We start from the raw sequence: 27,905 nt of genomic DNA on the forward strand, positions 1-27,905 counted from the left end.
CGAACTGAGCTTTTACGGGTTTGGAACGACATGGGGGTAAGTGATTAATGACAAAATTTTCATTTTGGGGTGGAGTAACCGTTTAAGTACATCGTAGACCAATTGAAACCGAATGGAGCTACGATCAATTTAGGCTTACATTGCTTTTGGGAAACGCAGCACTGGACCATTTAAAATTAAACCTATTTTATTAGGCTTCTGATATAAGTGGAGTCTTCATGTAATGTATATTTTTCCAAAGTACATATTTAAAAAAATATATCATTCATTTATTTATGTGTTAACCCAGCTAACAAGGAACGTTCTGGCAAGGTTCTCTCAAAGTTATGAACAAATGTTCTTCCAGTAATATTAATAGAACGATCTTGCGGCGTTATTGGGTCTTTAATATTCTCAAAACATTAGCACAAAAACATTCATGGAATGTTTAATTCCTGAAATATTTTCAGCTGACATTTTTAAATGTTACTACTTGTTTCAGAGTGTTCAGAGAACATTCAAAATATAACATTCACATAATGTTTGCATGTTCCTTTAACGTTTGAATAACCAAGAAAAAAAAATGTTAAATATAAAAAAACTGGGCATTTTGAATTCATTCAACATTCAGAAATAGCATTTTCATAACTTAATGAAAGTTAGCTAACCATTCTTAGAACATTTTTGTCAGTTGGGAAAAGAGGAATACATTACTGAGTGCACCTTAACTGAAGAAAATACTGAATTTTTAAGAATCAAATGAGATTGTACGATGATATAATGATATGTGTGATTTTTTTTTCTTCAGATCCGTGGTGGTAAGCTGATGATTTCTCACACCCGGAAAAGTGACGCAGGCATGTACGTGTGCGTAGGCACCAATATGGTGGGCGAGAGAGACAGCGATCCAGCCGAACTTGTTGTGTTTGGTAAGTCCAATTTCCTGGCTCATTTTTTTTTGGTTTCACAAAGAAGTGAAAATCACTATGTGATATGTGTGTGTGACTGTGGGAGCAGAGAGGCCAGTGTTCATCCGCAGACCTGTGAATCAGATCGTTTTGGCTGAGGAGACTGTTGACTTCTTGTGCGAGGTTCATGGAGACCCGGCTCCGACTGTCCGCTGGAACAGAGACGAAGGAGAACTACCGCGGGGGAGGCAAGACTCTGCTTACAAACATTTGCGATGCTGTTACGGCAGATTTATGGAGCTCAAATGCCAGTTTAATGACATTTATGTAGTGACAGATTAGAAAATCAGTTTCCTATTTCCGTTATAGTTGAGTTAGAGAAGCAGAAAGCTCATTAAACCAATAAACCTCAAACTGAGGAATAATGTTTATTGCATAATACAGCATTATACAACAAAACCTTAAAGGGATAGTTTACCCAAAAATGAAAATTCTGTCATTGACTCGCCCTCATGTCGTTGCAAACCCATAAGACTTTCGTTCATTTTCGCAGCACAAATGAAGATATTTTTAATGAAACCTGACTGATTTCTGTCCCTCCACTGAAAGTCTATTATTACACCAAAACTTTGACAATTCAAGAAGTTCATGAAGATATTCAGCCAGTCTGATTGTGCTTCTGTTTAACGAATTTGATAAGCTCTACTGTGTGTATGTGTGCTGATCAATGTTTATAAGATGAACAGATTTAATTTAGGCTTTTATTCATATAAAGTAGGGCTGCACAATATTGATTAAAAATCTTATATGCGATAACTTACATATTTGCGATATGATAATGCTTTAAATGGGTCCTATTATGCTTTTTCACTATTTCAACTTTAATTAGTCTGTAATGTTGCTGTTTGAGCATAAAAAGATCTGCAAAGTTACAAAGCTCAAAGGCGGCTATGATAAGGGGCATGGCATTTCCCGACCAGGTGCCGAGTGGTGCCAGTCACAACACACACTGGCCCAGCTAACCAATCACAGCACATTTCGTATTTCAGAAGGAAAAATAATGTTTTTCGAACAACCTAGTATGAGAGCCTGTTCTAGTACACCCCCAAAACAAAATCAAGACTTTGTAAAAGAGCATAATAGGACCCCATTAAATGTCATTTAATTTATATTTAAACATATTTAAAACCTAAAAATGATATAACAAAATATGTTTCACATTTTTTGGCACTAAAATGTTGGCAGCAGCCGCGAGTTACTCATCTTTTCAGACTTTTTTATTCATTGCCAAGTTAACCTAAAACTTCGATTTTTCTTAACTTTTTAAGTATTAAAATCATTCAGTTAACTTATATCATTTACAGTATGCATTTCGCAGTTTGCACATTTGCAATAGTTTGATAGTTTTTACATATTGTGCAGCCCTAATATAATGCGATCGTGTCTCATCTGAAGAATAAATGATTCATATGGATTGCTTTTACAGTACATTTTGTACTTTGTGATGCATGAAAGTTTAGGTTCCATGAACTTTCAGTGGATGGACAAAAATGATTAGAGAATATTAAAGATATCTTCATTTTTGTTCCAAAATTAAATGTTTAGCTAGGAAATGTATTACTATCATTTGCATTCAGTCTGAACAGTATGGTGTAGTGCTTATGTGGGAGATTCAGGTTCAAATCTGGCTTAAATTATGTCAGAGACAGTATGAAGAGAAGGAGACTGACCACTTTTAGAAAAATGTGGGTTCGAAACTGCAATGCTCAATATAGCAATGGAAATGGAAATCACATTGTATTGTGTTTTGAGCTAACGAAGCAAAACTTGTTAACATTGTTGTTAGGTTTTATTGACGGTATGGCATATGTTGTTTAAATGAAAGCTTTCTTAGCCAACAATTTTAGAGATTTCAGTCTTTTCCCATTCAAATAGATTGCTGTAGCTGTTTGACTAGAAAGATGACCGCCAAGTGAACTGACTTGAATCTTGATCCCATCTGTCTCCTTTCTACTGTCAAATAAAAAAGTGGCAAAAGCCCCAAGAATAAAATATAATTAGTGTTTCCTAGAGTTTGGGGCACAGTACAGTGCAGTACAGTGGCATATTTGATGGAGTCTCACAGAAATGTCCTCTCAGAGAGTGGAAGGATGTAGACAGGCTGTAGGAGGAATGTGCAATGACTGTTCAATCTGCTCTTCTCACGGACAACCACTGTCTCTTTTCACCTTCTCGGCCGAGTAGATTTGAGATCCGTGGTGACAACAGCCTGCGTCTGGTAAGGGTCAGAGCAGAGGACGAGGGCACTTACACCTGTGTCACAGAAAACAGCGTGGGCAAAACCGAAGCCTCCGCCGTGCTGCAGGTCCACGGTAAGACGCACAGGCATGTGTGCTTTTACACGACACACATCACAGCGCACATCAAATATGAATCACAAAGAAGCAAGCTGATATTCTTAGCTTCATGCATATGTTGCCACTCATCTCCATTAAACAGACCTCACCACAGCCATTTGAACCTGTCAGGCGCAATCAGTCTGATCTGTGTGAAGTCACAAGGAAGGATTTATCAGCTCCTCTGTTGCTGCTTAAATGTTAACTCTGTTCTAGCGCATTGCCTCATTGCCTAGATAGCCAGCTGACTTCTAAAGCCCAAATATAGTACTCAGTTCTGATGCACACTTTGGATATGCATTCAGCCAAACACATAGCCTTTCGAAATATTCGCCATTGTGCGTGAACACAGGTGCTTGATAGGGCTGTCGAAATGGCTGAAAAACTAAATTCGAATTTTGTACTTAAATATTATCAAAATTCGAATTATATTCGAATTAAAAATGCATAATTTTAGTTAGGGTGAAGAAAAGCTTTTGGCTTCTCTCCTGAGGCCACAAGAGGGCGCATCGAGCAAAATATTACTAATGCACGTTTATTCAAAGCATAAGAAAACATGACTATCTGTGGAAAAAAGTGCATAATGTTTAAAATGTTTATAAACCAATTATAATTAATTAAGTTGCTTAAACCACTATAAACAAAACAGCATCATGTATGTATGCATAGTTTAATACAAAGGGCGGAAAGCCAATCACATGCATTCGAATGTGGATTTTTTTATTTTTATTCGACGAATATTCGAAATTCACATTTTTTTTGACAGCCTTAGTGCTTGACACATGCACTAGAAAGATTCATCCTTGTCCAGTGCCTGCACTATTTCTTTCCAGAAGTTACTAGCAATAAAAATGTCATTGAACTCATTTAAACAAGCTGTCTCATTTAATTTGGGTGTATCTTTTAACTAACTCATGCCAGCACTCATCAATGCGTGTATATGTTGTTGTTGCGGTCTCTGGTAGTTGCTTATTGTTCTGTCTCCATTTCTTTTTCATCTGTGAAACAACGGCCGGGCCAGTGTTGTCACCTTGTGGACAAACTAGGTAGTGTAAAAAACTAAATTTTTAAAAAAGCATTTGCTAGGTGCACACACAGATCATACAAGATTAGAAAAATCGGACTGTGCGTGTACAGTGTGCGCATACTGTACTATGCTTTAGTGATGGCTAAACGAAGCTTTGTGATGCATTTAAGCTTTTCTCGCAATTGTATCGCAAAAGGGTTCATTACGCAAAGCTTTACGATACAGTGTACAGTGTGACCATCTAGTGGTCATAGCAATGTATAGCACACACCAAACTGCGACTGGTTTCACTTTTTGTTTTTCTGCAACTGGTTCTGCAGCTTTTTATTTTGTTGTTTCATTTTATTTTATTTCAAAATATAATAGACATTGTTGAAGTGATTATTTTACTTACTGAAGTGCAATACACTGGCATGAATTGACATGAAATGAAACAAATTCATAAATTAAATATGAAATCTGTCTTTTTAACTACGCCTATATGCTATATAACTATATTTTATAGGCAAACTTAGTGTGGGCATTTTATAAAAATCATGATAATAGAATATCACCCTGGGATTCGTTCTTTTTGAATTAGATACTGAAGCAGTCAAGTGATTTTCAGGCGAACAAAGCTTCAGATGTCATAATTCACGTGGCAACGAATCAAGCTCCGATACAATGCTTTGTGTTGGTTTTTTAACACAAGCTTTTCAGCTTTGTTGTCGAACATAACATCACTACTATGCTGATTATAACATTTACGCAATGCTCACTGTACATATACCCTAGCGTACACATAAAACCAAAATAATTTTGTTTTAAGGCAGCATCCTGACTGCCATGGAAGTGACTGATTTAGGCAGCAACTGGAAGCACAATACAAATAAGCAAGAGACTCGACTCACAATTGCTTTCATTGAAGTTTATGTTGGCATGTTGCTAAGCTAACAACATAATACTGAAATAAGCACAAAATACACAAACAATGGGTACTTTTTTATTAGACTGAACTATTTTTCTTGATACTTTTCAGTGTTGAATGAAATATATATACTTTAAGAAAAATTTTACATACCTCATTCACCATCTTGGATTTAGTTTTTCTAATCATCATTTACTCATCCTCATGTTGTTCCAAATCTGTTTGACTTTCTTTTTTTATGTGGAACATAAAAATAAATGCAAATCGTTAGTGGGGACCAAATGTTGTTTTGGACAATGTTGGTTTCATTGTATGGACGAAAACAGTTCTTCAAAATATCTCCTTTTGTGTTCCACTGAAAACAGAAGCTCATACAGGTTTGGAGCAACATGAGGGTGAGTAAATTATTGTAGGTTTTTCTACTTAGGCAGCTTCGGAACAGAGCAACTATGTGGATCTTACGTTAAAGCGTGTGGATTACTGTATTTGACAGTTGTTATAGAGACGGTGTGCTTTAGCAAACTGCCGGAGTGCAGAGGCAGTGTTAATAGAACGTGGCAAAGTGTGTGTTTGCGTGTGTGTAGAAATGAGCAAGAGAAAGAGTAAGTGAGAGAGCGAACTGGATGGGAATCGAACTGGCACAAGCCGGGGAAAGCAGCCCTGATTCAATTCATCCTCCAGTTATTTTGCCAGTCTGAATTAAGATGAGACCAAGCAGCTCTGCCTCCATCTCCTTCCTACTGCCTCCTTTTTCTGCCTCACTCACTCTCTCTCTCTCTCTCTTTCTCTCTCCATTTTCTGACTCAGGGCCATTTTCTTAATGTTTCATTTGTGAATTTTCTGTCTCATTTGCCTTGATGTTTTGTTGCCCTTCATCATTTCATCCTTACCAACCTTTCCTTCCTCTTCACTGCATGCTGCTGCATTTCACAAGGTGGCACAGGCAGACTGTTTTATGTCTGCTGCTTTGCATTGTGGGTATGATTGAAAAGTGTGTGACTGCTTCAAAAAGACATTTCAAGTCATTACTCTGATACTGCCATTAGATTAATGGGGCTTGTGAAATACGACGTTTAAAGCAGCTGATTAATATTAATAACACTGAAACATGAACATTCACACTTTTAAAAAAGACAGACTACTACATTTTAAGGAATCACAAGCAAATTTTACATTTATATACGTGCATTTGGCTGACACGTTTATACAAAACAACTGCTTACAAAACATTTTATCAGTGCTAGCATTACCTAAAGATCGAACCCATGACCTCACGTCGCCCTCTACCAGCTCCAAGGATTTTGAGACTGAATACAGTTGCTGTCATCAACCTCTCTCAGATTTTGAAAAAATGGTGTAAAATAGAAAATTAGAGTTAAAAATAGAAGCCTTTTGAATGTGGCTTATTAATTAGTGCACATGCATTACCAAATTAATTTGTGGCACCCATGTTAGTGATGTTAGTTTGAATCTGACGTGTGACTTTGACTAATCCTGTTTCCGCACATCTCCACATTTCCTGTCCTCTCCCTTACTGTCTATATCAATATAATATATCATTTAAAAAAGCCAATAAAATAAGGTTTTTCCAATTAAGGTTTTTCCATACCAGCCAATAGCACGATTATGACAAAAATCATAATTGTCGATTATTCCCTTGAAATTGTAATTGTGATTATTAATTATGATTATCACAATTTACATTGAATGATGTTTATACCATTGTTTGATGCAACTGCATGCCGTATTTTTATATGAAAATAAACAAGCTGAAAACACTCTAACTGAAAAACCTTTAGTGCTTTTCTATAGTATTAAGCCTCAAATGTCAACTATACATCGGATTGGTTTCTTCTTTAAATTATAAAAAAGTAAAAATATGAATGGTATTATAATGTTATACTAAAACTAAAATTAAAATAATGGTAAAAACCCTTAAGATAACATGTAGAAAGAAAAAAACGCATCTTAAGCACGCCGAATAACATAAGTGGACTTTGAACGATTAGTTGCCGCTTTGAACGATTACGTAATTGTGGCATCCATAATTGTAATCGCGATTAGAAATTCGATTAATTGTGCAGCCCTAATTTAGTATATGTTTAGCTTTTTTTTATATTGGTGACAAACAGTATGTGCAATATTTTGGAAAGTAAATGAAATGAAACTTTTGCATAATGCTGTAATACATCTGTAAGAATTTTAGTCTCACATGTGGAATATTTCTCACATTAATCCACCAAAACTAAAATATGATGAACAAAATCCCAATGTGTTGTTTTTTTATGTCACTCACAGCATCACATGACATGAGCCAGTATCTGTCTCTCGGTGGAACTGCACCTGTCACAAAAATCAGGATTTCACTCTTCACATTTTCGTTTTGGTGGATTAATACGAAAACTATTCCACATATGTGACTGTAATTCTTACAGATTTACTTCTGTATTATGCAGCAGTATTATGCAAAGGTTTCCAGCCACTGGTGAGGAACTAGTTTCATTTACTCTCCACAGCAATATTTACTTACATTGGCACTTGGTGAGTTTTACATTTGGACCCTGCATGTACTGCGGCTCTTCAGTCCCATATGTAAACACACAGTAGCAGAAGTTAGAGTAAAATAGTTATGTATGCAGTCTGTTAACTTTTACTTTCTGTGTGATGTTATGAGAACACCTGTGCTCATGTGAGATTGACAGGGCCTGTGTCTGTCAGGGGAACGCTGTCTTCTCTGATCCTCTCAGCAGATGTTTGCTGCCTTCTAGCCTAACATTTTCCCAACATACCAGGGAGCAAAGCCACGGCATCAGTGACTTAACACGCTGAAGATTACGACTGACCACACACATCTGCTGTTTTGACACTCATCAGACAAGCGCACACGATGAGCGGCCATGTGCACAAGAGCTTTTACCAAGCCCAACAAAATGCCCACAGGATGAGTCATGAGTCAAATGCATCCTCGTTCACTGGATCATCTCAAACGTGCCCTGTATTAAAAATGGGAAATGGTGTGGTTTAATTCTGTGGCTTTTAAAGGGACATTTCATGCAAAAATGAAAAGCATTTATTCACCCCCTTATATGGAAGCGTGTTTCTGCCATGGGATAAAAAATGTAAAAAGGTTTTTGTGAGTTTTTGTCTATGAAAGCCCGTTTCCGCCACTGAATAAAAATAAAAAAGGTAATTGCGACTTTTTATCTAGCAATTCTGACTTACTTCTCATGATTGCAAGATATAAACTCACAATTGCGTGTCATAAAGTCAGAATTGTGAGATATGTGACTTTTTTTCTCAGAATTGAGTTTACATCTCGCAACTGTGACTTTTTTCTCAGAATTGAGTTTACATCTTGCAATTCAATTTTTTTTTCTCAGAATTGTGAGTTTACATCTCGCAACTGTGACTTTTTTCTCAAAATTGTGAGTTTACATCTCGCAACTGTGACTTTTTTCTCAAAATTGTGAGTTAATATATTGCAATTCTGAGTTTATACCACAGACTTTATAACTCAATATTGTGAGATATAAACAGGGTCTTTTTTTCCCTCAAAATTGGACTTTATAACTCTCAATTGCAAGTTTATCTCACACAATTCTGAGCACAAAAGTCAGAATTGCAAGATGTAAACTCACAATTGAGTGAAAAAAAGTCCGAATTGTGAGATAAAAAGTTGCAATTAAATTTTTTTTTAATTCTGTGGCAGAAACGGTCTTCTATATTTATCTCACAAGTCATAATTGGAAGATATAAATGCAGAATTGTTAGATATCAACAAATTGTGAGATATAAACTCACAATTCTGAGAAGAAAGTCAGTATGAGGTAAAAATTTGCGATTGCAAGAAAAAAGTTAGAATTGCAAGATGAAAAACTGAATTACGTGAAAGAAAGTCAGAATTCGGAGTTTATATCTTGTAAGTCTGAATTAATTTCTCTGAATTAAAAGTTTATATCTTGCAATTCTGACTCGTTTGAATTGCAAAAAAATAAAAGTCTAAATTGTGAGATAAAGTCGCAATTAACTTTTTTTGGGTTCCATAAAGAACCATTCAGTAAACAGTTCTTAAAAGAATCTTAGTGTGAAGAAAGAATATATTATTAATCTAAACAACCTTTGGTAACACTTTACTTAAAGCTTTTATGTATAATGCATTATAAAGGGTTATTTAAGGGTATAATGCATTAGAATTATTCATAATGTGCATTGTATTACATTATATCTTGCCGTAAATAATTATAACCTAATTTTTAAATGCGTAGTGTAACAATGAATTGATAAGTGTCATTATGTAATAACTGTGGTTACAATTACTCATGAGATTGTACAATGCATTATAAGCTGCATTACAAGGCATAATTAATGCATTAAAATGACTTTTCTAATGCATTATACATAAAGACTTTAAGTAAAGTGTTACCCAACCTTTTTTCCACAATAAAGAATGTTTTGTGGAATAAAAAGATTCTGTGGATGTTAAAGTTGCTTCATCAAGCCATAAATGCTAAAAAAAGATATTTAAGGCATTGATTTTTAAGGCCAAAAATTTAGGCCGAGATATTTGTAAAAATATCTTCTGCCCCTTTAAGGCTCCAGAATTTCATTCTACTCGGAAATGTTTCTTTAACTCATTATTTCAATCCCTAAAGCTGACATGCATACATACAAGTCAATCTGACGCTTGGGAGTTGTCACCTGCAGAAGTGAGCAGTAGCTCCGTCAGCCCCGAGCCACTTCTCCCCACACTATTATTCTCCTTCGGTTTATATGATCTTTGTCAGCTTCTCGTCATGAGTTGTTATTTGTGTGGGAGATTGTAGCCCCATCAGAAAAAAATGTGAAAATGGAGAAACAACACAGATGAGTCAGATCTTGCACTTTCTCCCTGTCTGCCTTTCTCGCTCTCATATGCCTTCTCTCACTTGAGTCTGGTGCACAAACCTACTGTGAAGTTTCTGAACAGCAGGGTAGCGGTCTGGTTATCTAAACAAAGACACACAGCCTTGAGCCCAGCGCCGTACTAAAAAGTGAGCGGGAAATGGCTGCTGGATAACATTGTTGGTTCTGTTTGGCTTTCAGAGCGATAAACCGAGCAGTAACCACCTCAGACATCGCCCCTGAAAACAGATGTTTTACGATATCGTGCATCCGCCGCTATCCCAGCGTGAGCCACGGACTCCAGCATCAGAATCTGCTTTGCAGTCACAACTAATTACTTGCTTTAATCTGGGCTGAGTAGAGACTCTATATGATTTAAATCTGACAGCTCTCACGCTAATGTGCAAATCACAGAGCTGGTGAGCCTCAGAGGACAGCACTTAACTGATAAGTGATTTAAAATACTGAGAAATCCACTTCATGTTTTTATAGAGTGGGCGAGCATAGATGGTGTTTGGTGAGGGTTAAATTCAATCAAACCAAGTTCAAGTACGAGTAGTCAGAGCCACCCATAGCAGAGATGAATCGCAAATTCTGTCTCTTCAACATCTCAGTTGTTTCTGCTAGAAAGCTAGGAGATTTAGAGGAGAACAAATTGAAAGGTTTGCACACAAAACAGCCGCAAACAGACATCTCGGTAAAGTACGCCAAATTTCGATAGTCTGCTGTATCTTTTTGGATTGGAAACTGATTTTTGGGTGTTGGGCTTTTCAGCTGATTAGCATTAGTTTCTTTAGTGAATCAGGTGCTGAAACAACAGAGACAGTGTATGCAAATAAATGACTCCCCCTGAGACGTTTGCTTGAGTCTCTCACGTCTCAGATGTTTCTCTTGAGTTTTCAGAATGTATCTCTGCAGTGCCACAAACTCTGCTCTAATTTGCAGAGATGCCAAAATCTTCAATCATTTGATTTCAGAACATTTCTTATTAAGAAATGAAAGTATATGTTTATTACTTAAATCTCTTGGAGTTGATAGATCTTTTCCTCTGTAAATTGCTTATTGGGTCCAGCTTGTCCAACTTGTGGCATTTTGCCAACACTTTTTGCCATTATTTCTTGTCCTTCCTCCATCCATTTATATGGCAAAGGTAGCTAAAAAAGACAAACATACAAAAAATCATGAAGCATTTCAAATTCTCTAACCAGCCACATTCTGCTCTCTCTGGCCGCAGTGCCCCCACAGATTGACGTACGTCCCCAGGATCAAGTCGCTGCCCAAGGACGGACTGTCACTTTTCAATGTGGCACCCAGGGAAACCCTCTTCCAGCAGTTTTCTGGCAGAAAGAAGGGAGTCAGGTGAGTGCAGCTTATGCTTCCTACAGTATCTAATCAAGCACAGCATGTTTTTTTTAAACAGTGCCATAAAACTGTATAGGTCTGTCCAATTTTGTGATACAGCAAATTGAGGTTAGCTAACATGCTATATTTTTATATATTATAAAAATATAATTTCCTTATGAAAAACATTAATGTTCAAAATATTGGGTTCAGATCTCCTCATCCTATGGTAAATTGGATAGATTCTAGTATGGCTTCTAGAGGTGTTGTGAGTATAATTTATAAATCACTTGTGGTACGACAGTATTCAAACATTCCGACTGAGGGTTTCTGGGAAAGAGAACTTAACACCGTGATTGATTGGGACAATGAATGGGGAAATTGTTTTGCTACCTCTAAAAACCCAGCTCACCAAATGATTCGTTATAAGTTAATCTATAAGGCATATGCCACACACCCTGTTTATTATATAAAATGAAAAGAAAGTCTGACCCCTTCTTTCACCAGTGTAATAGCTCAAGTCAAGGTACATATATACATATGTTCTGGGACTGTTCCCAAATTGCGTTGCTCTGGTCCTTGGTGCAGGACCTGTTGTCAGATCCTCTGAAGACTCTTCTTTTGCTGGATGATTCGTTGCTGTCATTGTCTGTCAATCAAAAAAGGATTCTGTTTGCTGCTCTTACTGCTGCCAAAAAGGTTATTTTAAAATTGTGGTTGGATCCATCTACCCCAGTTGGATTTACGTGGATGTCGTATTTGCTGGACGTTGCCCTTTTGGAGTGTACCACAGCCAAAATACATGGTGCCACCAGAAAGACAATACAATTTTGGTTGGACCTTATTGATACTTTATCAGGCCTATTGAAATCCTGAGATGTACTTGTTATCCCGCTAATATTGTTTTGTAACATTGTATTGTAACTAGGGGTGTGCGATATTGACAAAAAATTATATCTCGATATTTTCTGGGATTTTATCGATAACGATAATTAGACAATATTTTGCTATAGAGTGTGTTATTGTGCTGATATCTTATCTCTAATTGTGCTAACAGCTGACTCGACTGCCATAGACAGCGGACTCCTAAAGTTTTTGATATACTTCATAATCTGTGTGGTGGTCAGTTCACACTGATATAAATTAATTTTTTCCAATAAGTTTAAACTGATTTTTACATTTTATGGGCATTTTTACCTTTATAAAGCCATTTTTTCTAAAAGTGTCCATTATCTTTTGAGTCAAATTCTTACATTTAATCAGGGAATTAGAATAATAAGACATTTGGGCTTTTACCAAGCAAATCAGTATCAACAAAATTCATCTTTGCAATGCAGAGGAAACACAAACGCTGCATCTGAAGTGGTATTTAGATGTATTTACACACTACTGTTTAGTGCAGAACATGAATGCATTTAACCTGCAATTACACATGCATAAATAATGTTTTGATATATTAAACATAAAACGTTTGAAATTATTTAAATAATAAAAGATACCCTGAATGTGAAATTAAAATCGCCAGTAGGGGGCAGAAAGTCACTGTTAATAAGTGAGTCATTGCGATTGAACCGAGTCCTTTAAACGTTTGATTCATGGTGTCTAATATGTCTCTTAATTAACTTCTTGTTTAGCACATTTCACATTTGTATTCATTCATTTAAAAAAATGGCACTCTTTGTTTGATATTGATTAACTATATGAAATGGTATAAATATATACATTTTCTGCCATCATGTCATGAATTTGTGATCATTCTAAATGTATTGTAGACTGAATCATGCAGTGAAAGAACGCATTCTAAATGCGCACGCGCACTAGTTTAAACTTCACGTAATGTATGCATGCACTCTGTAGAGGTGTTTTGAAAGGTTTTTGCAAAATACTCATTAACGTCAAATCACACATCGTTAAAACAACGATTAAGATATTATCGCAGACGATATATATCGCACACCCCTAATTGTAACCCGCTTATTTTTTATTGTTTTTGTTTGTTTTTTTTATATAGATGGGCAGATCTCGGGCTCTGCTGTAAAAAGTTATAAATCAAAAATCTTTAATAAATAAAGAATGAAAAAAAAAATATTGGGTTCAGTAAGATATTTTTTAAGAAATGAACAAAGGTCTATTAAATTGACCTAAAATTAATATAAAGATTTTTATAATGTTACATGTGTATTATGTATTAAATGTATTTTTAAAAATCCAATAAAAACATTATTTCAAAAATATATAAAAATACAGCAGAACTGTTTTCAGCATTCACAATAATCAGCATATCAAAATGATTTCTGAAGGATCATGTGCCACTGAAGACTGCAGCTGAAATTCAGCTTTACCATCACAGGAATAAATTACATTTTATATTCAAATATAAAACAGTTTAACATTGACATCAAATTTCACAATATTACTGCTTTTACTGTATTTTTGATTAAATAAATGCAGCCATAGCAAGCATAAGGGACTTTACATTAAATAAATCCTACCAACCCCAAACTTTTAAACAGTAGTGTATAAATACACTATATTACCTTTGAAATTCATGCAGTATATAGTCAAGTACATACTTGACTATACAAGCTTATGAGATGGCTCAGCATTGTCTCCCAGTAATCCAATACTTCACTGTATGTCATGCGTGGGTTTAAAGAGCCTGATTGGAGATCAAAGGCATATCACTTCATATAAAGATGATTTATTTGCATCTCAGAGCATGTTTATCAGTGACTCATTAACTTAGCCTGAGCTTGAAAACAAGCCTAGAGCCTCTCGATGATTATATTTACCCTTGTTGATGCTGATTAGTCGTGTATTGCTGATTGCATTGAAGAGATGATTCAGAGCGTTGGATTGCTGAAGCTGGGCCCTTTGACAAAGCAACATGTTTTCAGAGCCATTATGGGAAACCACCAATGAGAGTTGGGCCTCCTAGAGAGACTTGTGAAGGAGTGGGAGGAGAAAATTTGACACAGAGGAACATCAGGTATCAGAGCAGCTCCCATAGGCCAGCAAAAGCACAGCGTTCAGTGTAATGGCAGTCAGGAGTGTGTTTCGATGCTAAAAATAGACCTCCGTCTTTGCGGTGGAGAGCTAAAGACCACTCAGCCTTGATGGCTCGCATCATTTTGGAGTCATTTGGGGTGTGGTCTGTGCAATGGATTTTATAGCACGTCCCCCGTGTTCACGCTTGTAAGCCATTTGCAGCTGTGTTCCAGATTAGGCTGTGGCCTTTTCACCTTCGTCCATTACTTGCCCATTTTAAGCCTCTTAAGAGAAGTGCATAGATTCCCCCTCACTTACTGTATGTACCCCCAGTTAACCCCACTGAAGTCCCACAAAGGAGCAAACAGCTTCACTCAGCGAATTAAACTGCCAGAAAAACACAAACAAGCGCTCAGATCAGTTTTGATGGAGATGAGATCTTTTAATCGGCTTACAGTTTTTTGGAGATATTTTGGAGGCACCATATTCAAGCATTTTACTTTTTAGATACTTAAATACTTGTCTTCAACAAGGATGCATTAAATTGATCAAAGTGACAGTGAAGACATGAATCATGTTAAAAAAGATTCCTATTTCTAATAAATGCTGTTCTTTGAACTTTCTATTCATCAAAAACTCCTGAAAATAAAAATTTATCACAGTTTCCAAAAAAAATATGAAGCAGCACAACTGTTTTCAACATTAATAAGATGTTTCTTGAGAAGCAAATCAGCATATTAGAATGATTTTTGAAGGATCATGTGACACTGAAATTCATCTTTGTCGTCACATGAATAAATAATATTTTAAAATATATTAAAATAGAAGTTATTTTAAGTTGTAATAATATTTCACAATATTACTGTTTTACTGTATATTTTATCTAATCTGTTTAATTCTTTTATCAAATCTTTCAAAAATATAAAAAATTCTTAATGACCCCAAACTTTTAAATGATACTATATGAATTGTTGTATGTAAATGTACTATGATTGAACACAAATGAACCTAGATTAATAAATGCTTTAAATGAATTATTAATTGTTAGACCATTATTTTAATGTTAGATAATAAACGATAAATGGTGGATATTAAAATAATTAAAATTACAATTATTTTCATATAATGTCCAGTTCTGTTTTGTCTGAATAAATGAAAAATATAATACTAAAAACTAAAATTAATTATTTTAAATGCTACAAGTAAATTTTGAACACTACAACGTTATAGTTTGTATTATGAAAAATGGTTATTCATTTTGACATTTATAAAGATTACATTTAATAGTATTAATGTTGACAGCAAAGATAGTGTAAAAAAAGAGGAAATGAGCACAAACAATTAAATATTAAAAAATCGCTAATAACTGTTATGGTACCAATATGTTGTTCAGTACATGACTTTACAGCTTTACATCTGTCCTTTAAATAAAATGCTGCTTTTATTACTCTACCTTTAACTGTTCAAGAGCATTGCATTATAAACATTAGAGTATGACTACATAGTTCATCGAACTCTTTTACTTCAAAAGAACAAGAACGATCCTGTTTTCCCTGGCTGTTTGGAATTTGTAAATCAGACATTCAGTCTCTCTGAACACTGGGTAATTTGCCCACAGTGTGGTGTGAACTCAAGAGTCTGTCCTCTGTCGTAGATGCTGCTTTTCCCCGGCCAACCTCCTTCTCAGTCGGGCCGTTATTCTGTGTCCATGAGCGGAGAGCTGTCCATCTCTGATGTTCACTCTGAGGACTCCGGCTACTATATCTGCCAGGCGATCAGTGTGGCAGGAAGTGTCCTCACCAAGGCTCTGCTGGAAGTGGAAACTGGTGAGTATCTGGGATTACAGTTCATCACACCCAGCAAATGGCATCTCTGGAGATAACTGTGAAGAAAACCCCTAGCATTAACAAACCGCCTGAGCGTGAACACACACAATGCACATGGCTCTTCATTTTGAAGTCATAAAGCTAGTTTTTAATTAATGGTGCTTGCTGAGGGATCACTAAAAGTGAAGTGTGCTTGAACCTACTTCATTTTCAAATTTTGCAGCATCTCCTTTTATAATAAACTAGTTGGCTTCAATAATTCAGGGTCTCTGCCGGTCCTTAAAAGTCATACATTCAGTTTCATAAAACTTAAGGCCATAAAAACTCTTAAATATCATAAATGTAATTCTAATTTTAAGCGGTGTTAAATTTAGTGACAAATACAATACTTGTGGAATGATATAATTAAAGGCAATGATGTGATTAAATAAATTGTGAGGTCTCCACGTTTCAAAGTCAAGAAGCTGTGCTGTTGCATGTTCTGCAGGCTCATGGTTTTAGAGCAGTTCACAGTCATTTGTGCCAAGCGATTGTTTATGATCTGCTGTTGATGAATATTTACCTTACGGCATTTATATTGTAATATGTTGAGGATTTTTGTAAGAGTATTGCTTCCTCGTCATTTTGAATGAGTAGCTGGAAGAAGTAAAGCATTGACACTTCAAAATAAAAGTCCCGGGTTTTTTGGAGGGCTTGTTTGTAATTGAAAGTCCTGCATTATGCATCAAATCTTTTTTTCTGAATATTATTGGTATTGTGCTTACACAATAAACTGTATCTGGTGTTTAATTAAATGTAAAACTCTTGTGGCTTCTCTCTGAGCCGCCCCGTCACAGTAAGAAAAGATTCAATATATAGATTTTATTAGTATCAACACAATAATCTTTTAAGTGCCTTTCTTTAATATCATCATATCAGCAAATCCAATATGGATAGACTCTAGTTCATATGTATTGATGTCTTGAGTATTTTTTTAAACTTACAATAAGCCTGTTTTGCTGTTGAAAATGTGCCGTAGCCTGTTTAATCAAGTAAGAATCTGAGAAACATGCTTTATTTTGAGATTGTATGGGTTTGTTTTGTATGCGTTATTCATTTTACTCCTGCAGGTTTTACAATTCTGCAGATACCCTGAAATAACTAGTCTTAGTCAACCATACTGACCCATCACCCCAATTTCACAATATCTTCATCTTTTGTGCCATTGTGTTCTCAAAGTGTGATTAACTCTGACTGCCAGTTGCACTTCCGTAGCCGTACAAGTAAGTCGGACTGATCTTTGGATGCCAGAAGCACTGTTAGACAACTGGACAGATGCAAACACACACTCCTCACAAACACACTCTGCTGTTTATCCTCCAGGCCCATCAGATCTCGTCCCTCCAATTATCCGACAGGGCCCAGCCAACCAGACGCTCGCTTTAGGCTCCAGCACCCTACTCCAGTGCCATGTGATGGGCAGCCCAATCCCCAGCGTCAGGTGGGAGAAGGATGGCCAAAGCGTTCTGAGCGATGACATTCACATAAGCCTAATGGAAAACGGCACTTTACACATCAGCTGCTTGAAGGTATTTGACAGACGCTTCAGACAAAGATGTGAATTGTTTGCTTTGATTAGGGCTGTGAAAAGCGAAAGCTCCCTGGACAGAGAGCCTCTGAGAAAACATTTCAAACTAAGTAAGACGTTCACAAGCACACCTGAAATAATGGTGTCCACTTGAGCGTTTCTTACTCGAGGCAGGGTTTCCATCAGCGCATGCAAAACACATTTAGCCACGTAACATTCATAAATCAATAACCAACAGATTTGATCGCTCGGAGAAGCTCTGCGAACATTTAGCTCAAATGTAATTACGCACACGAAATTACACTGATAAAGTGGAAGTGACACTAATCTGCAGTTTCCTTCCAAGTTTGGAGAAAAGAGAAAGATTTGTTTTAATTGATTTTGTCATTCCTTCATCAAGTTGGTTCAGTGGAAAAATAGCTCAAGACGTAAAGCTCTGAGTGTAATACATCTAAACTACAATCTGTCATGTCATGATATAGTGTTTGACATAACAGATATATTAGCCTATCAAATAAAGATGTAGGACTGAAATAATTAATTTGCTAATATAACTCTGTGGAGCTGTTAAAGCAGCCTATCATACATCTTATATCGTAACATAACATATCGGAATCATTCTTATGTGCCAGAATTCAATTCCTGAAATGAAGTAGTAAAAATTATAATGTTATGTTATGTTATGCTATGCTATGCTGTTATGCTATGTTATATGTTATGTTATGTTATGTTATGTTGTGCTATGCTACGTTATGCTATCTTATGTTATGTTATACGTTATTTTAACTATTTTATATACACACATACGCATTTTCTGATATTAATTATCAATATTAGTTGTGTTTAATATTAACTGCATTTTATTTGATAAATTAACTTTAATTTTATGGACTGTAATGGATAAATGCTTAATTTTCCAGAATTTAGTCCAAATAAAGAAATTTCATTATTTGAAAGAAATAATTAAATTAAAAAAATGTCTAATTATTTTGTATTCATTGCAATGTATTTTTTATTAATTGATAAAAATGAAGAATGTGTTCTTACAATATTGCACTACAGTGTACAGAAATATGGTATATCAGGGTATAAAAGCTCCCTGGACAGAGAGCCTCTGAGAAAACATTTCAAACTAAGTAAGACGTTCACAAGCACACCTGAAATAATGGTGTCCACTTGAGCGTTTCTTACTCGAGGCAGGGTTTCCATCAGCGCATGCAAAACACATTTAGCCACGTAACATTCATAAATCAATAACCAACAGATTTGATCGCTCGGAGAAGCTCTGCGAACATTTAGCTCAAATGTAATTACGCACACGAAATTACACTGATAAAGTGGAAGTGACACTAATCTGCAGTTTCCTTCCAAGTTTGGAGAAAAGAGTAAGATTTGTTTTAATTGAGTTTGGCATTCATTCATCAAGTAGATTCAGTGGGAAAATAGCTCAAGACTTAAAGCTCTGAGTGCAATACATCTAAACAACCAGCCAAATCTGTCATGTCATGATATAGTGTTTGACATAACAGAAATATTAGCCTATCAAATAAGGATGGAGGACTGAAATATTTAATTTGCTAATATTACTCTGTGGCACTCTCTGTTGAATGTTAAAGCAGCATCATACATCTTATATCATAACATAACATAAAAGAATCATGGTTGTGTGCCATCCAGAATTCAATTAATGAATTATCAATATTAGTTGTGTTTAATATTACCTGCATTTTATTTGATTAATTAACTTTAATTTTTATGGACCTTAATGGAGCATTTCCCAGAATGCACCAATTCAGTTTTCATTACACACACACACACACACACACAAAAAATCTTTCAAAAATAAATAAATAAATACGTACATTTGAAAAAATGACGCTTAGGAACATTATTGTATTTTTCTTTTTCTTTTATCGTTTTGCTGTTAATGCAAACAGCATACATTTAGCCAAAAATGTGTATTTTATTTGGAATTTTAATATTTCACCCTCGTGTCCTTTGTGTGTGTAAATCCATAAAAGTGATACCATCCACTTTATTATAGTTTATGTTGTATTATGTTGTAATGAAATAAAACATTAATCCTTATATTATATTATTTTATTTTATTTTATTTTATTTTAACTGTTTTTATACACACATAAACATATGGAATAATTCCAGAAACATTTTATGATATTAATCACCAAAATTAGTTGTTTAATATTACTGTAACGGGGCTGACGAGACGTGAGACGTGTGGATCCATCTGCAGGCTTTATTAAAGAGAAGTGGAAAACAGGCAGGGTCAAACAATGGCAAACAGGTATATGGCGGGCAAAACACAAGAATAGTCCCAGGGCTAGCGTAGGTCACCGATCGGCAGACAGAATCACAGGGGCGAGACGAGAGGGAAAAATCCAGGAATACAGGCAAAGATCAGAAACCGCGGAAACAGGCAAGGCAAGGCAAAACAAGGAAAACACAGAGACTCGGAAAGGGGTACGGGCTAAACAATACCCGAATTCGTGACAATTACCTGCATTTTATTCGATAAATTAACTATATTTTTTATGGACCATAATGGAGCAATGCTTCATTTCCCAGAATGCACTAATTTTTTTTATTTTTTTTTTTATATATATCATTTAAAAAATGTCTATTTATTTTGTGTTTATCGCAAAGTATTTATTTTTTTATTAATTAATAAAAATAAAGAGTGTGTTGTTATAGTATGCGCTATAGTGTACACAAATATGGTATATCGGTATATAAGCATAATTACTTCAAATTAATAATATAATTATGTTTAATCATAAACATTCTTGTGTTGAATATTAAAATTGCTCTGTTGTGTGTTAATTGCAATTCTTGTAGCATCTGGTCAGGTCCATTTAAATTCATACTGAAATGGGACCCGTTTTTAAATGCAGAATTTTGACCCTGATATAGCATTCAAAAGACATTGTCATTCAAAAGTTAGTTTAAGTAACTTGAGAAAAGCAGCTGTGTATTGTACAGCTTTTCTTTGCTTCACATTTCAAAAACATTCCAATATGAATGCCATCTGTGGTACAAGGTCTGTATATCTTAATTGAGACGTTTGACAGATTGCACTGCGGTACGCAGAATATAAAACAGCCGTTGAGAATGTCAAAAGTGATCTTAGAGGAGATCTAACAGTCACGACCTCAAACTAACTGAAAACAAATTGAAATGACTGATCGGCTGAAACAATACATTTGATCCGCATCATTTGGAGAGAACGAGAAAAGCACACAAATACTTCAGAAACATTGCATGCTCGCAATTATCTTCGCCGTCTTTCAGAGATGATTTTGTCTTCTCTGTTGCTAGGAGACCGACTCAGGGACGTACACCTGTGTCGCATCCAGTTCCACTGGTGAGACGAGTTGGAGTGGGACCGTGACAGTGAAAGGTAGCATTCAAGCATTCTTCTCTGTAACACAGCTCTCTATAAGACTTTGAAAAGTCTGACACTTCAACAAACACGTTGTACTGATGATTTCAATGTGCAGTCAAATGTCCTTGGACAAGAATGCACCCTTGACGCAGTCACATTTGACTCTGTATCTTGTGTTTAGCGACTGGAACGTCCTCCGTCCCGCGGGTCTCGCAGTCCCTGCAGCTGCCTGGTCCTCCTCAGAAGCCCGTGGTGACAGATGTGACCTCAAATAGCGTCACTCTCACTTGGCAGCCCAACCCACATGAGGGCGGAGCTGCTGTCACTTCCTACATCATCGAGGCTTTCAGGTTTATATCTTTATTAATGCTAAATTACTACTGTTTGAATCACTTTTCACCTTTTTACTTTCATTTAAAGGGTTGGTAACACTTTAAAATAAGGTTCCATTTAATAACATTAGTTAATTACATTAGTTAACATGAACTAACAATGAAAAAATACTTTATTTTATTTTTTAAGCATTTATTAATCTTAACTGATGTTAATTTCAGCATTTATTAATGCATAATTACAATCAAAGGTTGTATCTGTCAGAGGTGGAAAGAGTACGAAAATATTCTACTCAAGTAAAAGTACTATTACATTAATTACATTTTACTTAAGTACAAGTAAAAGTACCGGTCTAAAAATCTACTCAAGTAAAAGTAAAAAGTAGCTCATTTAAAATTTACTCAGAGTAAAAATTACTTGCCTACAGTAACGCAAGTAAATGTAATTCGTTACTTTCCACCTCTGGTATCTGTTAATAGTATTTAAAGGGTTAGTTCACCCAGTAATAAAAATTGTCATTAATTACTTACCTTCATGTCGTTTCAAATCAGTAAGAACTTCGTTCATCTTCAGAAAACAAATTAAGATATTTTTGATGAAATCTCAGAACTTTCTGACCCTCCATAGACACTAAGAAAACAAAAATAACAACTTTATTCAACATGGTACTCTTATGAGTATGTGTTGAAGACTGACACGCAAGAGAAGAAATTGTTGAATAAAGTCATTATTTTAGTTTTCTCGTAGCTTCATAACGTTATGGTTGAACTACTGATGTCACATGGACTATTTTAACGATGTCCTTACTACCTTTCTGGGCCTTGAACATGTCAGTTTCATTTCCGTCTATGGAGGGTCAGAAAGCTCTCGGATTTCATCAAAAATATCTTAATTTGTGTTCTGAAGACGAACAAAGGTCTTACGGTTTTGGAACGACATGATGAGGGTGCAATTAATGACAGAATTTTAATTTTTGGGTGAACTATCCCTTTAATGGACCTAAGGTAACATGAACAATGAACAGTTGTATTTCCATTAACTAATGTTAATGAAAATTAACAAATACAGTTAACAAATGTCTTGCCCATAGTTAGCTGATATCAGTTAATGCATTAGCTAATGTTAACTAATGGGACCTTTTTGTAAAGTGTTACCAAAGGGTTTAAAGTGTATACATCAATAGCCTTGTGCATCCTTAGGAACATTTTTGTTTTTTGATCGTTCTGGCTGTTAATGCGAGCAGCATAAATTTAGCCAAAAATGCATATTTTTATTGGAAATTTAATATTTCACCCTCATGTCGTTTGTGTGTATAAATCCATAAATGTGGTACCATACACTTTATTATAGGTTTAGTTTGTTGTATTATGTTGTAGTTTAGTTTAGTTTTTATTTTTCTTCTACAAATGTCTCCTTATCTACCAAGAAGTCCTTAGCCTGAAAAAGTTGAAGACTTGTGATTTATGGAACAAGCATTTTGGAAGGTTTAAAAGTATAAACATACAGCTTTGATTTTAGTTAAAATGCTAACATTTTGTATGAATATGTGTGTCATATGAGCTGTTATTTTACCCAAATCAGCCTTTTGAGGTGGCACTACTTTTCTAAGTGGATAAACGTCTGGATATGTAATTCCTATGTTTTTCCTCAGTGTAAACAACCCTTTCTGGATCTTTATGCGCATCATGAGAAAGTTACAAGGTTTACTCCAGTGCAGGGCTTTGCTTTATAGACTTCTATTGTAATGCATTACTATACACACTTTCAGTGTCAGAAATCCAATTTTCCATTAAGAGGCAATATTGGCCCCCTGGATTTGATTTTCAGGGGCATTTTTTCACCTTTATGGGGTTGTTTATTTCTAACGGTATAAAATCACGCTGTGTCATCTTTTTATATCTTTTATAATTGGATATTAGAGTGTCACCAATAAAAACCAATACTCATATTTTCTGTCACATTGTGTATAACTAGACCTAGAATAAAATATTAAGAACTATATCAGATGTTACAAATAAGAAAAACAGAGGAACATGTTATGGAGCATTTCTCCTGCTTTTTAAAATTCAGTGGGATTTTTTTCACCTGAGCCACTTTTCATTTCTGCCCACGTATGGATTACATATGACTTGTGCTTGTGTTTACACACTGAGGGCCGAGTTTTGTGGTAATCAAAAGCCTGTCACGGATGCTGTCGATACAGCTTAACTTGCATTGAGCCTGGAATATTCCTCTCCTGCAAAGTTTGCACTTTATCTAATATTGGGGAATGCATTCAGTCAGTTCCTGCATGGATTTAAAGTCTGCAGCACTGCTACATATTAAAAAGAAATATATGAGGAAGGGGGTCCTACAACCTCTCCAGTGGCCTGATGGGTAGAGCGAGTGGCAGACATTCTCATTATAGTGCCGGTTTTGTTGGAGAAGTCATTCAGAGTGTCAGAGCGTATGGAAGTTTATGGTAAAGTGAGAGTGAAGCATTGCTCTCTTGCAGGCTGGATGTTCCCTGGGGCTGCAGTTAGAATTCAGCAGAACTTGTCCCTCTGGGCTCTGTGGAGGTCAGATGAACAGAAGGCTCTATTATTGTCCCGCCAGGAGAGCAGCAGGGAGGGTGATGCAGGGAGGCCGAGGGTAGAGGCCAAGTCGTTATTTAGCTCTGCTCTGACACCTTGTTAAGGAGACGCTCGGATTTATAGTGCAGCTCGCTCTGTTGAGAGGTCATGGTCGTGCGCACAGTCCGAGAAGTCGACTGGGCAGACCTTATGTGCTCACGGTGCATGGAGACGAGGCCAGATCCTCTCCATTGTCCTTCACACCCTGCTCCGTGCTCATTTTTTCTCATTAACAAAGGCCAATGTGTCCAATTCAGCATGCTAGTGAAGCTTTTTTATTCACACAAGACATTAGTCTGTTGGGGAGTAACAAACTTGCTACAAAGTTAAATACATTTTTCATTTGCATGACAATAGTGCAGCTGTTTTTGAAAAGCTGCAGGTTTTCTAGTAACATGCTATTTTTTCGACAGGTAGCGGTATGGCAAAATAGCAGGTGTTTGTATTCTGTACACAGCCACCTTACAACTGAGCAAGCTGAGGGAATGAATAAACAGGCTCTACTAGAACGTCTGTATCTCTCAAATAGAGTTGGGAAGTCAGATTGATTTAGAAAGTCAGATCATTCATTTTAAGGAACTGGTTCAAAAACAGTTTGAATTATTACTTGGTTAATTACTGCTGTTTATCACTGTTATTCAGTTATATTATATATTATCTATTTAGAGTTTAGTATAAATCTACGTAGTGTTAATGTTATATAATTGAAAACTGAATCCTAGATTTATGTATCATTCTAAATAGCATATAAAGTTTGGGTTCTGTTTTGAAAGATGGCTCTTATTCTCAGCAAGGCTGCATTTACTTGAACAAAAATAAAAACAGTAAAACTGTTAAATATTATTACAATTTAAAATAACTGTTTTCTATTTCAGTATATTTTGAATTCCAATTCCTTCCTGTGATGGCAAAGCTGAATTTTCAGAAGTCATTACGTCAGTCTTTAGTGTCACATGATCCTTCAGAAATCATTCAAATATACTGATGTGATGCCTAAGAAACATTACTATTATTATCAATGTTAAAAACAGTTGTACTGCTTAAAGGGGTCATATGATGCGATTTCAATTTTTCCTTTCTCTTTGGAGTGTTACAAGCTCTTGGTGCATAAAGAAGATCTGTAAAGTTGCAAAGACTAAAGTCTCAAATCCAAAGAGATATTCTTTATAAAAGTTAAGAGTCAGCCACGCCTACCTAAAACGGCTCGTTCTAACACGCCCCAACATACCTACGTCACTATGTGGGAAGATTTGCATAACGCCTCCCAAATGTTCACGCAAAGAAAGAAGGCGTAACTTTTATTCTCACTGTAGTATTGTTGACGCTGCAGCTATGTCGTGGAGACGCTGTGTTTCGTTGTGAAAGCGAAACTACTTTGTTTGTTGTCTCGTCGCTCCGGCCGGGACACGGCATCAACAGTATGTGAGGGGCGTAACATTTCCGTCTCACGCTTGAGGTATTCGGCCAATCACAACGCACTGGATAGCTGGCCAATCACAGCACACCTCGCTTTTTCAGACCGATGAGCTTTGTAAAAATCGACGCGTTTCAAAAAGGCGGGGCATAGAGGAGAAACAATAATGTACAGTATGTGGAAAATAATGTGTTTTTTTAACTTTAAACCGCGTAAACACATTTCATTACACCAAATACACAAAATAATGTTCTTTTTAGCAGCATCATATGACCCCTTTAATATTTTTTGTGGAACCTCTATGTGGAACAAGTCTATGATGAATAAAAAGTTCAAAACAACAGCATTTATTTGAAATGGAAACCTTTTCTTACATAATAAATGTCATTACTGTTATTTTTGAGCAATTTAATGCATCCTGTCTGAATAAAAGTATTAATTTTACTGACCCCAAACCAACCACATATATATATCTGATACAGATCCCTTATATGTCTTCAGTGTCTTTGTTAGTAGCTTGTAATGTAGCTAACTAATTCTTTTAAAGAGTAGCTTTAATATAATATATTTAAATTATGAGTAGCTTGTGATTTGTGACAAGCTACAGTTTCAAAGTAGCTTCCCCAACACCGAACAGAATTACTAATATAACAATTATTTGAACATTGAAATGCGTATCCTCTGTTGTATAATTGAACCCTGTCATAATTCAAATAATGTATTTTCATGTGTATGGATGAGCATTGCACTGATTTTTTTCTGATGGATAAGGGATGTTATTAGGCATGACGCAAAGCGCAGCAATTCACAATAAATTAGTTCTTTTCTAAAAACGCATCAGTAGCAAAGATAAATAATATTAAATAATTACATTTATTAATAATGTAATACAGTAATATATCCCATCAGCTTAACTGTAAGCTGCAACTTGACACATTAATATGGAATTCATTCATTTTGATTGTAAAGCTGGAAATGTGTTTTGTGAATTAATGTAGTGTTAATTTCCTGTGTCTTATTCCAGTCAGTCAGTGGGCAGCACATGGCAGACTGTAGCTGATCTCGTGAGGCTAGAGAAGCACACAGTGTCTGGGCTTTACCCCAATACCGTGTACCTTTTCATCATCCGAGCGGTCAACTCCTACGGCCTGAGTGACCCTAGCCCCATCTCAGAGCCAGTCCGAACACAAGGTGAGTGTAGTTTTGGTGTAGTGTGTGTGATGGCTGTTTTTATGGTTTGTGCACATCAGCATCATTTTGTGTGTGTACATTTTCAGATGGTCCAGAAGGTCAGGGGAAAGACCAGGCACATGTGCAGATGGATTTAGGAGGGGTCAAGGTTCGTCTGCAGACACCCAAAGTCTTGAGCCCTACAAGTGTTCAAATCACATGGACTGTGAGTATATGATTTGATGTACATATGTAGACATGCATTTTGAATGGGATGGTAAATGATGAGAAATAAGTAAATATCAGTACATTAGTACATGGGTCAAAGACGAAAAATGGTTTAAGCATTAAAAAAATAAGTGTAATACTGCTTTAAATTGTTGTTGTTTTTCCCCCCAAAAATAAAAAAGTTTTCTGTTTAATTACTTGCAATTTTGTTTTTGTTTTTCTGAGCAAAAAATAAATATCATACATTTTTCCCTGATTTACAGACCACTAAAATGTCATTCGGTGTAACAATCTTGTCAGGCATATTTACAACAAAAATCAATTTATGACATTAAAAGACTTATTACTTTCACCCCAAATACTAATTAGTTGTAATTTTACATTTTTTAAATTTGCCACTATCCTAGGTTTTGCCCATTTGTCAGTAAGAATTTTTTACTCATTTAAAACACAATCAAATGTAATATGCTCCCATATTCTTTTATATATTTTAATATGTACAATAATGAATAAGCATGTTGTTTTTTACATAAATATTGTGTTATACTGAATGACAATGTAACATTATTTAAACCAAATTTTGACATTTTATTCTCCAAAAACTTATTTGTTCATCATGGACACTTAAAAAAATGCATCTTTACGGATTACATAATGAAAGGGTTTTTTGGGATTTGAATGATTTCGTTTTGTGGTCATTTAAAGCTTTCTATAGATATATTCATCATCTGTAAGGAAAATATTCGTTATTGGTTCATTTTTGTGAAGCGCTCCTGTTCAACACCGAGACAGCAAGCGCATCCTATTTGTTTTCTTTATTTGACAAAACACAACGTTTTGTTGATATTGTGAGTGCACACAAATAGACCCTTTACAGTTCCGAACGATATATTATTCTTACCTGTATGAGCACAAATGACAGCGC

At 35.7% G+C, this 27,905-nt stretch overlaps 1 protein-coding gene across 1 annotated transcript in view; it reads left to right on the forward strand.

The window, feature by feature from the left end:
* LOC107662767 (roundabout homolog 2-like) overlaps positions 1-27,905 on the forward strand; it is a 70,748-nt gene that overhangs the window by 27,130 nt on the left and 15,713 nt on the right. The window contains exons 4-13 of the mRNA XM_016452847.1: positions 788-908; positions 997-1,135; positions 3,132-3,259; positions 11,333-11,457; positions 16,082-16,253; positions 17,616-17,821; positions 21,157-21,238; positions 21,405-21,573; positions 26,607-26,773; positions 26,860-26,978. Of these exons, the coding sequence (XP_016308333.1) occupies positions 788-908; positions 997-1,135; positions 3,132-3,259; positions 11,333-11,457; positions 16,082-16,253; positions 17,616-17,821; positions 21,157-21,238; positions 21,405-21,573; positions 26,607-26,773; positions 26,860-26,978 (1,428 nt within the window). The remainder of the gene's footprint in view (positions 1-787; positions 909-996; positions 1,136-3,131; positions 3,260-11,332; positions 11,458-16,081; positions 16,254-17,615; positions 17,822-21,156; positions 21,239-21,404; positions 21,574-26,606; positions 26,774-26,859; positions 26,979-27,905) is intronic.

Source organism: Sinocyclocheilus anshuiensis, unplaced genomic scaffold (assembly GCF_001515605.1).
Source record: "Sinocyclocheilus anshuiensis isolate Anshui unplaced genomic scaffold, SAMN03320099.WGS_v1.1 scaffold1144, whole genome shotgun sequence".
NCBI lineage: Eukaryota > Metazoa > Chordata > Actinopteri > Cypriniformes > Cyprinidae > Sinocyclocheilus > Sinocyclocheilus anshuiensis.